The following is a 12161-nucleotide window of genomic DNA, read 5'->3' as shown; positions in this document are numbered from 1 at the left end:
AAGGAGGGAGCCTAAGGGTTATCATCTTACCATCTTATAATGCTGTGATTGCAGCCATTCCCCAACTCTCTGTGAATGGGACTCATGGCCACCGATCAATGGTCAATCAATGATCATTGGTGATTAGTGTTTCACCACTGATCATGACAATTTACATATTAATGATCAAGAAACTGCCCTCACAGCCTTTTGCTTTGCTAGTGCTTGTAGTTTCAGTCATTATGCAAATATACTCTTTATAAAGTTGGGGAAACCTGCAGTCAGCTGAGACTGAATGAGTTATAAAATGTTTCTCCCACTGAAAACACTTTTTCCAGATAAACAGAATCACCTTTTTGGGATTTCCTTACGTGGATGATTGAGCATGCATCAAGACAAATCTTTAAATTGTGTCCTTGGATCTTCAGGAAGCGTTCTAACCAGCTCATAAAATAGAAAATCTGTTCTGATAAATTGCCAAGACTAAAACCATTAAAAGTCTTAAAAAAAAAGATTACTAAAATATATTGTGGAAATCTATCATGCCATTCTCTTCAAGGCTGATGATATAACAAAAAGGGGGAAGAGTGCTGCATTAGAATAACTGATAAAAGATTTTGTTAGCCTCAAAGAGGAAGGAGTTTATATTCCATCGTTAGGTACTGTGGTACTGTTTTAAAGTTAAATACCCAGATGTACTAAAAATGTGAAGTATGTTTTTTGTTTAAAGGGTTTTCTTCTCTAACATGTTCTTTGGCATCTCATCATATTACTACCTGTTGCCAGTGAATCTAGTTAAAATGTTCCTCCTGTTTTTTTAGACGTGTTGCTCAAATTCAAAAGGAGTTAATATTTTGAATTGTCTCTCAGCCTGGTTCTGCTGCGGTTACTTCCTGTTAAAAGGGAGATTTTTCTTCCCATTGTCACCAAGGGTCATCTAATTGTTGGGTTTTCACTGCATTATTTTAGGGCCTTTATCTTAAAATATAAAGTGCATTTAAGCAACTTTTGTTTTATATAAATAAAATTAAATTGAATTCACAATTTTCACAGCATCCCAAGTTTTTTGCAATTGGGTTCAATTTCAATTTTTGTTTATTCAGTTTTATTAATATAGCATCAAAACACCACAACAGAGGCTTTTGGGTAAAGACCCTGCAATAATAAGGGTTGTATATGAAACACTGAGCGTTGAAAACAGTTGTCTTTAAAACCGTCTGGCCATCACCCATCGAGGCTATCTTTGTAGTGAACATTGTACGCTCACCACAGGTCTAAAAGTGCAAACAACTGCGGGTCATAAAGAAACTAACATGAGGCCTATCTCACATCTATTGTTTAAAAAATGGCCACAAGAAAGTCTTGATCCGTTAAAAAGGTACCAATGATGTAGTAGCTGTGATTACTAACATACATGAATTAAATCTGGAGAAAATCAGGATTTCTTTAAAAATCAGAAAACACAACAGGGTACCCCTTGTTAATTGCAGCCTTCTCTGCTGAGGGAGGAGCACCAACTCATCATAAGGTGGCACTGGTGAACACATATACGTTTTGTCAAAGGTTACTTGAATGTCTGTGTCTTTCAAAATATTGCAAATATAATCTTTTATTTTGTATGGCAGTCATTTTTAATAACAACACGGCAGGCACAGTTTTGGGCAGATTATGTTTGTCCAGTTTTTAAATTAAAGAGAAAAGAAAAATCTATCAGTATGCAAATGTTCCTACTTTTATCATTTCAATGACTTTTCCCTAATCTTCTGCACTAGCAAGAGTATTGCAGTCTGACATTCATGCGTGTGTGTCCTGCCTTGGGGATTAACACGCCTCTACTTCCTACAATGCAGCTGGTTTGTTTGATTTTTTGTTGGATTTTTATTGTCTAGAAAATGTATGTTTGATGATGCACAGAACATGCAGAACTTATAGTTAAGCCATGCCAGCTTATACTTGAGTTATTTCACTATCTTAACCTCAGTGAGGTTTTATGTGCAGTTACCTGTAACTTCACTGATTGTAAATGTAAAAAGAAAAACTAACATGTTTGGGTGCATTCAATGCAATCCTGAAGCGTCACGAGGATGACTGGCAGTGTCACCTGCTTGTGTGTTTCTGGGAACCACCTTATTTCCTGTTTTCGTGTCACATGGCATGTTCTGTCTATTTATGCTAACAGTCAGAAAGTTAACCATTTATATTTACACTAAGTGCACCTTTCACTCTGTAGGACACAGTATTTATACTTATATTCTTTTAAAGCCATGTTTGTGTTAAGTATATGTGCCGTAGCATGTCATTATTTGTGTTTGTTCTCTCTGTTTTTGACCTGGAGTGTGTATTGAACTTTGATTATATAGTTAATACTAGAACCTTCTGTACCATCACTGCTCATAACTACTGCACTGTCATTAGATTTAAGTTATGTTAGCTTAATTATGGCAACCTTAATTCTTACTGCTTTGTATTAATAATCCGTCAGTATCATAACAACACTTTTTTTTTTTACCACTAATATAAAGTCCTATCGCTATAGCTACTGCTATTACTAAGGCTAAAATACTTGCAGTTATGCTGTTTATAGTATTAGTTTCTACTAGCAGTAATAATAATTGTACTAGCCTACAACCTGCATGTTGACTTGCAGCATTACCCTCCTACTAACGTGCCAATTGTAACTACTGATAATGACGCTCCGATCAGATCAAAGCGAACTGCTAGCAGCCGTTTAAGAGAGTGTTTGTGAGTGTCAGACAGAAATCTGGAGTTTTGTTTTACTCATCGACCTTTCTGTTAGCGCTGAGACTGTGGGTTCCCTCCTGCTAGCAGTCTTGTTGGTTTCGTTTCCTTGCTGTTGCTCATTTCTGAAGTTTTAAATCTTCGTAATTATTCTGTCTGTTGATGCTTTCAAAATAAAATTCATACTTCACGTTTCCTTGCAGAACAAGTCAAATCCCCGTTCCTGGCTGTGGTAAAATGCAGCTATATTGGTTGGCTGCTGCCTCTAAACATATCATTATTAATACTGTGTGTTGCTCATAAAAATTTTATATTCATGAGTTACTGTTACTTTTGCATATGGTGGTTGTTGCTGTGGTTTCCCTAATGTGTTTTTTTTTTTGTTTTTTTTGTTTTGGGGGGGGGGGGGGGTGTTAGCAGGCGATGAAGCAGATTTTCAGTGTCTTCTCGCTTTCTCTCTCTCTCTCTCTCTCTCTCTCTCTCTCTCTCTCTCTCTCTCTTCACAAAATTTCTGTCAGTTCTGACTGTAATAACCGACAATAAAAAAAAAAAAATCCTAATAAAAATCCAGTAGACTATAACTATCAAGTGGACCAGTATAGCTAAAAGCCGTAACGGTCCACTTGGGAAATTAAATTTGTTCTTGGCCTTCAGGAGAGGCCAAAAAAATTAACTAATTTCTCTGTCTACCTCTTCTTAAACTTAAATTCATCTACAATATTAATTCCACGCATGATCACACTCTAAAACTTACATTTTAAACAAAACACATTTCATTATATAGAACGGAATACTATTTAATAATTTATCAAAACATCAATTTGAAGTGGGAAGCATAGTGATACTTTGCACATTTTAAACGTAACTTTAAAGTAAAGTGCCTGTAGAAAAAACTATTATTATTTGTATACTACTAGAATGGATTTTGTAATTCCTTAATTTCACGTTGTTTACGAGGCAGGTTCTGTTGGTGGTCTCGTCCTAAAAAAAAAAAATAAGAAGAAAGTCCTTCCTCACCACCGTCGCTCAAGGACTGTCTAATTGTTGGGGTTTGCACTATAGTACTGCAAGGGCAGCTTGCCCTATTTCGAAAAAAAAAATTACTGAATGAGAAGCTGTTACTCAGAATAGTACATTTTCAGCGCTGACTGCGGATACGGATGCTTTTATTTTTTTAAGCATGGACTTCCTGCTGCTTGAAAAGTGAGGTATTTATAGGTGGAGGCGCGACGGCATCGCTCCAAAGCTCCTGGTTCCCCACTGCTCTGCACTTGCCATCATGCTGAGGACTGCTGTTTTCGTCTTTATCGCGTGCTGTGCGCTTTCAGGTAAGACCCCTAAACAATACTAATATTAAAATAAACGAGATCCATATATGAAAAAGAAAGGCGTAACTCACGTCAGATCTCGCTGTTAGTTTTGTGCTTAAGTGCCACAGTAAGTGTTTAGAGTCTACAAAGATACTGTGTTATATAATATATAAACAAAAAGGCTCGAAATGGGGCTTTGTCTGTGTGTGCTTACCCACGGACGTTGTCACGAAATACAATGTATGTGAAACTACTTCACAGGGACTTCCTAGATTGTGGGGGAGACAGAAATTTGTCTTTCGATATTGTTGCAAGACCGAGTCACATGTCTGCTGACAGATGACAGCTGTTGTTTTTAGAACATGATTTCCGCAACCGAATACAAACCTTAAACCTACCTTAATGTTTATAACTTCACTATTCGTATTTTGTTGATTAATTGATCAGTCAAGAAAATCGATTGCTTGATTTGTAATAAAATTATTTTGTTTAATGTGCAGAGACCGTTTATACTGATATCTTGTCAATTTATTTATAAGCACATTTAAAAACAACTCAGGTTGACCAAAGTGATATACAGACTAATAATAGAGAGCAGAAAGGGAAAAGACATACACACACATTTCCATCATAGAAGCTTTGAGTAATCCCGCTCTACTCTACTCAAACTACTGTTTGATCCCATCAAACAGTAGTTTGAGCAGCTGGTAATGAAAGCACATTGGACCTTCATTTCATTTAATATCATTAAATGTAATGATAAAACTACCGTGTGAATAAATACATAGCCAGAACTTATTTAAGCAAAAATGTAAGCAATAAGAAAGTTTGTGTTTTCTTATCGAAGCCCAAAGTAACTAAAAGTCAGCTAATACAGCAACAGTAAAGTAAGAGTTCATTTAGTCTGGAATTAGTATGAATGCTGAAAAGGATTCTTTGTTTCTTTGTCCCACAAGCGCTGTCATTGGCTGGAGACACAAACAAATCCAAACCTTCAGCAACTGTAGCCCCTGCAAGTCAATTTGTCAGTTCAAAAACCACCACCACTACCAGCAATCCTCCAAAAACCACCACCAAGGCTCCAAAAACCACCACCAAGCACCCAAACACTACCACCAAGGCTCCAACCACCACCAAGCATCCAACCACCACCACCACCAAGGCTCCAACCACCACCAAGCATCCAAACACCACCACCACCAAGGCTCCAAAAACCACCACCAAGCATCCAAACACTACCACCAAGGCTCCAACCACCACCAAGCATCCAAACACCACCACCACCAAGGCTCCAACCACCACCACCAAGCCTCCAAACGCGACTACCACGGCTTCACCAACGCCCACACCTAGACCCTCCGCTGGCTTGACCGTAGGATACTACAATATCACAAAAAATAAAAATGAGACCTGCCTGAGGGCTCAGATGGCGCTGCAGATCCGAAAAGTATCAACAAATGTAGGTTTCTTAATATCAACTGTCTAGCTTTTTTGTTTTCTTTTTGTTTGTTTTTTTGTTTTGTGGCATGTAAATTAGTCTTAACATAGCATATAGATATTCTATTAGCAATACATCCTAATGAGTCCAGCACGAGGATGTGACTCAGCTTTCAGTGATTTAGTTGTCAGCATTCTGTCTTCAGGAAGAGAGAATTTGCTATCATGCAAGTTTAATTTCCTCATTTTGTTACTGTAAATGGTTAAATATTGCCAGTGTTTGTGTAACAAGACAATCGGGTAACTTACATGACCCATGAACTAGAGTTTCTTTAAAGAAAGTCTGCTGCTGCCTTGTTATCTTAAACAAATTGTCTTGTGTGTGAATGTGTGTGTGAATGGGTGGATGACTAGTTGTGTAAAGCGCTTTGGGGTCCTTAGGGACTAGAAAAGCGCTATATAAATACAGGCCATTTACCATTTGTTCTTCTCTGTTTATTCCCAGGCAATCTTCATTGTTCAGCCACATCTAACCAGTACTAGTGGAAGTTGCAATGAAAACAGCGCCAACCTTAAGATTTCCTTTAAAGAGGGCTTCATTAACTTCAGCTTCACCAAGGTACTTGGTGAACTCTTTTCCCAAAGCCTGTGACATATACAGCATTATAAGATCAAAATGAGGTGGTTAAAGAGGTGCTGAGGTCAGCCAATCATTCATCTTAACCTGAAATTACCACAGTTACCCTATCCTGCACATTTATGACAAGAACGTCAATTCAACCTCTGACGTCCAAGTCATGACAACCCTAACTTTGCAATCTTAGGATAAGATAAACAGATAGACACCTTATTGGTCTCAACCATGGGCAATCAGAATGTGTAATTTCTGTTTTTATTAAACTGAGCTCTAAGTTTCAGGAAACAAAGTAAATAATCATTCTAACGTCAAACAATCACATTTCCAAAAAAAGTCTGTTCCACATTTTTCCAAGATGTAGGATTAGGGTTAGCACTTCAGAGTGTTAACAGTTTCCTTGACGAGTAAATCTATGTAAGCTGGAAATACTAGTCAAGCGAAATAAATTGCAGAAGTGTTAAAAGAGAAGTAGCCCATAGGGAAACTACATCAGGCGGCTTCGCCCTACTGCATCCATGTGATTCATTCTGTGGTTTTGTAAGTGATAGTCTATCTGAACACTTAAAGTGTTTATGTCAAATAAAATATACAGCTGAGGTGTAATTATACCACCAACTGCAGCCTGGTTGTCCTTATGTCATATTTATTATGCACAAAAATTAATCGATTTGAATTTATTATCCCAGAGAGTTGGTTCTGTTCACTTGAACATTGTGTTTCCAGCGAGAGAAATGTTTCAAGATATTTTGCACTCATCCAAGTGACTTCCCCTGTCTCTTTGATTGTGCTTCCACAACTCCCATACAGTGTGGGCACACGAAAGAATGAACTGTCTGGGATTTCCTTTGTTGGAGGATTGAGCGTGCATCAGTTATCATTTTCAAAGATGCAATATGGATTCATAGCCAGAAAAAAATAAAGATAGAAGGAAACATTTGTAATTAGTTTGCCTCCAATATAAATGTTAGCTTAGTAGAAGTGCATGCTGCTCCTAGTGGCAACTTTACTGTAAGTATAAAAAGATCCAACAGCTTTTAATAAAAGCCCCACTTGTGAACTGGTCTCAATAATATCACAATAAAGAAAGACACACTGCTGAAAATCAGCTTTCAGTTTTCAGAGTCAAAGCTGACCAAAGCTTCTGGGACTCTGGGTTACTTTCATTTTCTTTCTTTTTTTTAAAGTGAGGGGTTTTTTTTAAAATTCTGTAGTCTGTTCTGTAATGGAGTATCTACTGCGGTAGTAATATAATATACTTTAATATAGTGCTATCATATTAAATATTAGATTGTAGTGGTTAGCCTGGCTAACCAGATTTTAAATAGAAAAGCTCAGACACGACAGCCAGGAATAGTAGATTGCTTTGTTATGTAGGCTGGTCTCAAGCATGTGTCCGGGGTTAAGAGGAAAACAGTAATACGTTGTCAAACTGGTCGGATGAGCTGTTTCCTGTTTCACACTTCAAATTCAAATGCTAGCAGCATGTGTACTTGCTGAAACCGGTTTATCTGTTGTAAATGAGCACAGAAACCCTCTGACCCAGAAAAATGTTCAGTGGATTCAGTAAAACGAAAACCAAAATGTCACATTCGGACACAGTGTTTCAGTGTTACATTGTAAAAGGTTCCCTGTTTGTTATAATTCCTCAGAGTGTTCCTAATAACACCGTCTACGTTGATGCCGTGTCTTTCAGCTTGAACTACCCTTTAACCACAGACGGTAAGTCAATGTTTATTTCGTAACATTTTCACTGATGAGAGTTTGGACTCACTGGATGTCCCCTGATACTTTAGCTACAGGTAAGTGTTGCACATGGATGGTAAACACAGAACGAACACAAGCTGCTGTTTCCTTGTTTGTGTGCCTGCTCAACAATATACAGACAAGACCTGTGGAGTTACTGTTAAGCATGTCATGCTACTACTTTCAGTGTAATATTGTTTAACTCGATTGTCGCGATACTTGATCATCGGTCTGTAAAAATTGTCTTTCTATTTCACACTTGCAGGTACAACTTACAATGCCAACAACAAGTCAGTCCATCTGTTCCCTGCACAGATTGGACACTCCTACTCCTGCAGCGCTGATTCTATTTACATGGGCAACGACCTGTCCCTGGATGTAAATTCTGACAGAACGCAAGCCTTCAATCTGACCAAGAACAACTTTGGCGATCGTAAGTGTCCCTGTGAAGAACAACTAATCATTAAACCATCCTCAGTCTTAAAAACATTGTTAGAGCCAGTATTGGGATGGCTGTAGCTCAGGAGGTACAGCTGCTTAGCTACTAAACAGGAGGTTGGTGGTTTGATCCCTGGCTGCTCCAGTCTGCATCCTTGGGCAAGATGCTAACCCCAAGTTGCTTTCTATACATTGGAATGTGTGTATGTTAGATAGTAAGCACTTATGTATAAAAAGCATAGAAAGTGCTAGTGTGAATGAAGCAAGTTGTATAAAGTTCTCTGATAGAGTAGAAAAGCGCTATATAAGAACCAGTACATTTACAATAATGGAAGCAGGAAATGTCCATCGAGCTAGGTTTGGAAGTACTCTAGTCTAAATGTTTTCCATACCAAGTCAAAAAGTTGTAGTCTCTTATTCTCAGGTTTGGAATGACTTTATTTCTTACAGCAATGCGTAACTTTCAGACTTAAAACACTTTATCTTTCATGGGGATTTAAACTTTACACATCCTATTTGAATAATATTCTCCAAACAATATTTTAGCAAATGATGTAATATGATCAGCATACAAAAATGTGTATAAAGTTAAAAACCAAGGTCCTGAAGCCAAAGCAAGGAAGCAGTGATTATTCATTGCTGCATCAGTAATAGTCCTTAAAAACATGTAATGCACAACACACGCGGTTGAAATTTAAAAAATCGGATACTTCCTCGTGAGTGGCTTTTCATCATTAGAGTTTCCAACAGTGGAAACTAAAGCAGCTGCGTGACAGCTTGACAGTCGACTGCTCTGGAATGCAGCTCAGGAAGAACAGGTTTAACTACAGTCCTAAGCAGATTTCATAGAATAGTTACGTTTCATGGAACGCATTCATGCTCCATTATCTTTGTCAGTTGTTGGATTAAAATTTAGCCTGAACAGACAGTTTGACTGAACTCTGTTACACACATCCACAATCTTCCAAAAGTGACATTTGACATTTTATCAGTTCTTAGAAAACTGGTCACTTAAAAAAGTGATATGTTGTTTAAATGGGAGTGTGTGTGTGTGTGTTTTCCAGGTGACTACTGTCCTGCGGACCAGCGTAGTTACAAGATTGCCATTGGAGTGGGAGTGGCACTGCTGGTGCTCATCGTGGTGGTGGTAGTGGCCTATCTGGTGAGCCGCAAGAGGAGGACCGATGGCTACCAATCCCTGTGAGGGGGATTGGCCAGAAAGGGATAAGCAGTCACTAAGACCTTCTTAGGTGGATGATTACTGAAACCTGTCATTTCTGTCTTTGTCTCCTAATTTAACTGGTTGATGGTTAGTTACAGTTTTCATTCAGAGGTATGTGCTACTTTAAACAGCTTGATTGTACAATTTGAGAATATAAAGTTTTTTAAATTTAGTTTTAAACGAGTTAAATGTAGATCAGTTTGAATAACAAAAGCATACTGGTTTTCATTTTATTGTCACAGCCACACACTCTACACTCCATACAGTCAGGTTTTGAAACGCCAGTATGACAAGTCGAGCGCTTACTTTGTCATTTAATGCCAGTTGCTAGGATGTTTATTTGTGTCACTATGGTACATAAGCAGTGTTTGGATCACAGAGTTGTATTGTTCATTATTGACAACAGCGGCCCCCCGTTATGAGTCATAATCCAACTGTTGCTATCACTTAACTCAAGAGTTGTGAGGTAAAAGTCATTTTTAATCATCTTTTCTTTTAAAATTAGAAGCAGCCTATTTTTAAAAGCATTACTGATTTTTTTTTTTTAACTGTTACAGGATGTTGTATTAAATGTTTGTTTTTTTTAATCGCATCTTGTATGCTCTTAATTTTTTTTCATAAAAAGGGAGGTGATGGTATACTGTGTTTGGATCATTAGCTATCATCAGCCTAAGGGATCATCAGTTATTGCACTGATCATTGTCTCAGCCTACTTTCTTTGCCTTTGTCAAACTGTAGTGGAATGGAGCCTCCATGTTGGTCATTAATGACTTTAGTCTAATCCTGATAAGATTTTTAATGGCTCATGCACGTTTTATTTGGTGTTTATGCCGAATAAACAACAATGACACAAGGGAACCACTAATTGGCAGTAGGGAACTATGCAGTTTAAACAACAGTAACTTAAAGTAAGCTGTTCATTTGCATTTTGGGTTCATTTGTGTTTCTAATTTGGATGTCAGATAAAGAACAAATGTATGGTTTATTGCAGCTTATTCTGAAGTGGCCAGTAAGAGTAGAGAAATATGTAAATGACACTCCATTTAAATTTTAGAGCGTATAAATGTTGAACAGCAGATTGTTTTGTTTAAAATTCCTGTAACACAGAGAAGTGAGAGGACATCTGAACCCACTCAATCTATGTATGTTTGAAGTTTTTTAAAAAGGAAGAAAGCAATAGGAATGTCAGTGCTATTACATTTAACTTTTGAAATGCACAAGCTAAATTTCTCTGTAGGTTTGAAGCGGGGAAGTAAAAAGCTCAGAGAGATGTCTCAAGAATTGAACAAATGCAACCAAAACCTTCTGCGTGCCACCGTAACACCATACTGTACCAACAAAGGAGTTTCTCTCCTGGTGTCAAATGTATTCGTGTGAACCAACTCTTCAGTAATACTTTAAATGATTATTCGTGTGCTTTTGTTGATGTAATAAAAAAGGGATGTTGTGATGTTATAACTGTGTCAGTGACTGGCAGCTCCACTCTTACTGTCAGGGCAGGCAGAGGCTGTGAAATGAAGACATCAGCAGAAAAGTTAGACTTTACTGTTGTGCACAGCATGTGAGCACTTTGTACCTTGTTTTTACGCCCCTTTCCAATAAAAATGATTATATTATTTCTAAATATGTGTCTGTGCTGATGGTATCACAAAACTGTAGAGGGCATAGGAGCCGTGGCAGTCGTGGAAGAACTGCATTCTCCACATACTTCTTTTTCCCCTCAAAAAAATATTTTCCTAATACTCTTTGTAGAAAAATCATATCTACAAAAGCCCCCCCCCCCCCCCCCCCAAAAAACAACAACAAAAAGACAAAAAAAAAAAAAACAACAACTTAGAGATTAGTGTTGGAAACAGCAGAGAGAAAGAGCATCGGAAAACCAAAAACAGAGTAGCTGAGATCATAATAAGCGAGAATGACAAACTTTAGCTTTCTTATGTTGTCTTTGTATTATTTTCGGTCAGGTAGTCAGGTATAACTAAAAAAAAAAAAGCAAACATAGCAGCGCTAAATACGTGTCATGATCAAAACACTGTGGGAAAACTGCACTTGTACTCGGAGGACATCGTCATGGTCCGCCCCCAAGAGGATACAGCAGCTCGTGCCAAAAACCGATTGTCTGCCAAAAAGTGATTTCCAGTGTTTACATGTGTTTTTATTATATGTAATGTCTTTACTTATATTGGTAAATAGACTAAAGTGAACAGGGTTTACAAAGAGGTTATATGGTCATCTTATCAGCTTGTTTGCTCACTGTACATTTTATACATAGCTCTGTGCAATTTTTCCATACATATTTCTGTACATTGTTACATGTATATACGAACTTCAGTTGCTTATGTATATAGGAACACTTTGTGTCTCCCTTTTATATTCTATATTCTCCTTGCTATAAGAGCTGTGTAACACCCAAATTTCTCATCCGTGGGAAAATAAAGGTTTATTCTATTCTATACTGTGTAAAATGTGAAAATTACCTCTTTTTCAAGTATCTTCATGACTCTGTGTTATTATACCTACATTATAAGCAATCGAGTACTTTTTAGCAATTTAAAATATGTTTACAGAATTATTGTCATATTTGTTGTAATGTCTGCTGTCCTTAAAAAATGACATTTTTTAATGTCAACAAGATTTTTTTTATTTTTTTTACCGT

The 12161-nt window shown here is 37.4% G+C and overlaps 1 protein-coding gene across 1 annotated transcript; it reads left to right on the top strand.

The window, feature by feature from the left end:
* The first annotated feature begins 3914 nt into the window (after positions 1 to 3914).
* LOC308389029 (lysosome-associated membrane glycoprotein 1-like) lies at positions 3915 to 11123 on the top strand. Its single transcript, XM_080870149.1, has 7 exons — positions 3915 to 4046; positions 4985 to 5232; positions 5317 to 5487; positions 5971 to 6084; positions 7752 to 7821; positions 8111 to 8278; positions 9348 to 11123. The coding sequence occupies exons 1-7, from the start codon at positions 3998 to 4000 to the stop codon at positions 9485 to 9487; spliced, it is 960 nt and encodes a 319-aa protein (XP_080726275.1). The 5' UTR covers positions 3915 to 3997; the 3' UTR covers positions 9488 to 11123.
* The last annotated feature ends 1038 nt before the right edge of the window (positions 11124 to 12161 follow it).

This window comes from Rhamphochromis sp. 'chilingali' (assembly GCF_963969265.1).
Source record: "Rhamphochromis sp. 'chilingali' genome assembly, chromosome: 1".
NCBI classification, from domain to species: Eukaryota; Metazoa; Chordata; class Actinopteri; order Cichliformes; family Cichlidae; genus Rhamphochromis; species Rhamphochromis sp. 'chilingali'.
Note: the sequence above shows the minus strand (reverse complement) of the source record. Positions and strands in the feature narration are given on the sequence as shown.

What these genes read in the sequence shown, in the direction of transcription:
- LOC308389029 (XM_080870149.1), top strand. Translation starts at nt 3,998, where the DNA reads ATGCTGAGGACTGCTGTTTTCGTCTTTATCGCGTGCTGTGCGCTTTCA. An exon ending in CGCGTGCTGTGCGCTTTCAG is followed by an intron (nt 4,047 to 4,984) that starts GTAAGACCCCTA and finishes TTGTCCCACAAG; the next exon opens with CGCTGTCATTGGCTGGAGAC. An exon ending in TCCGAAAAGTATCAACAAAT is followed by an intron (nt 5,488 to 5,970) that starts GTAGGTTTCTTA and finishes GTTTATTCCCAG; the next exon opens with GCAATCTTCATTGTTCAGCC.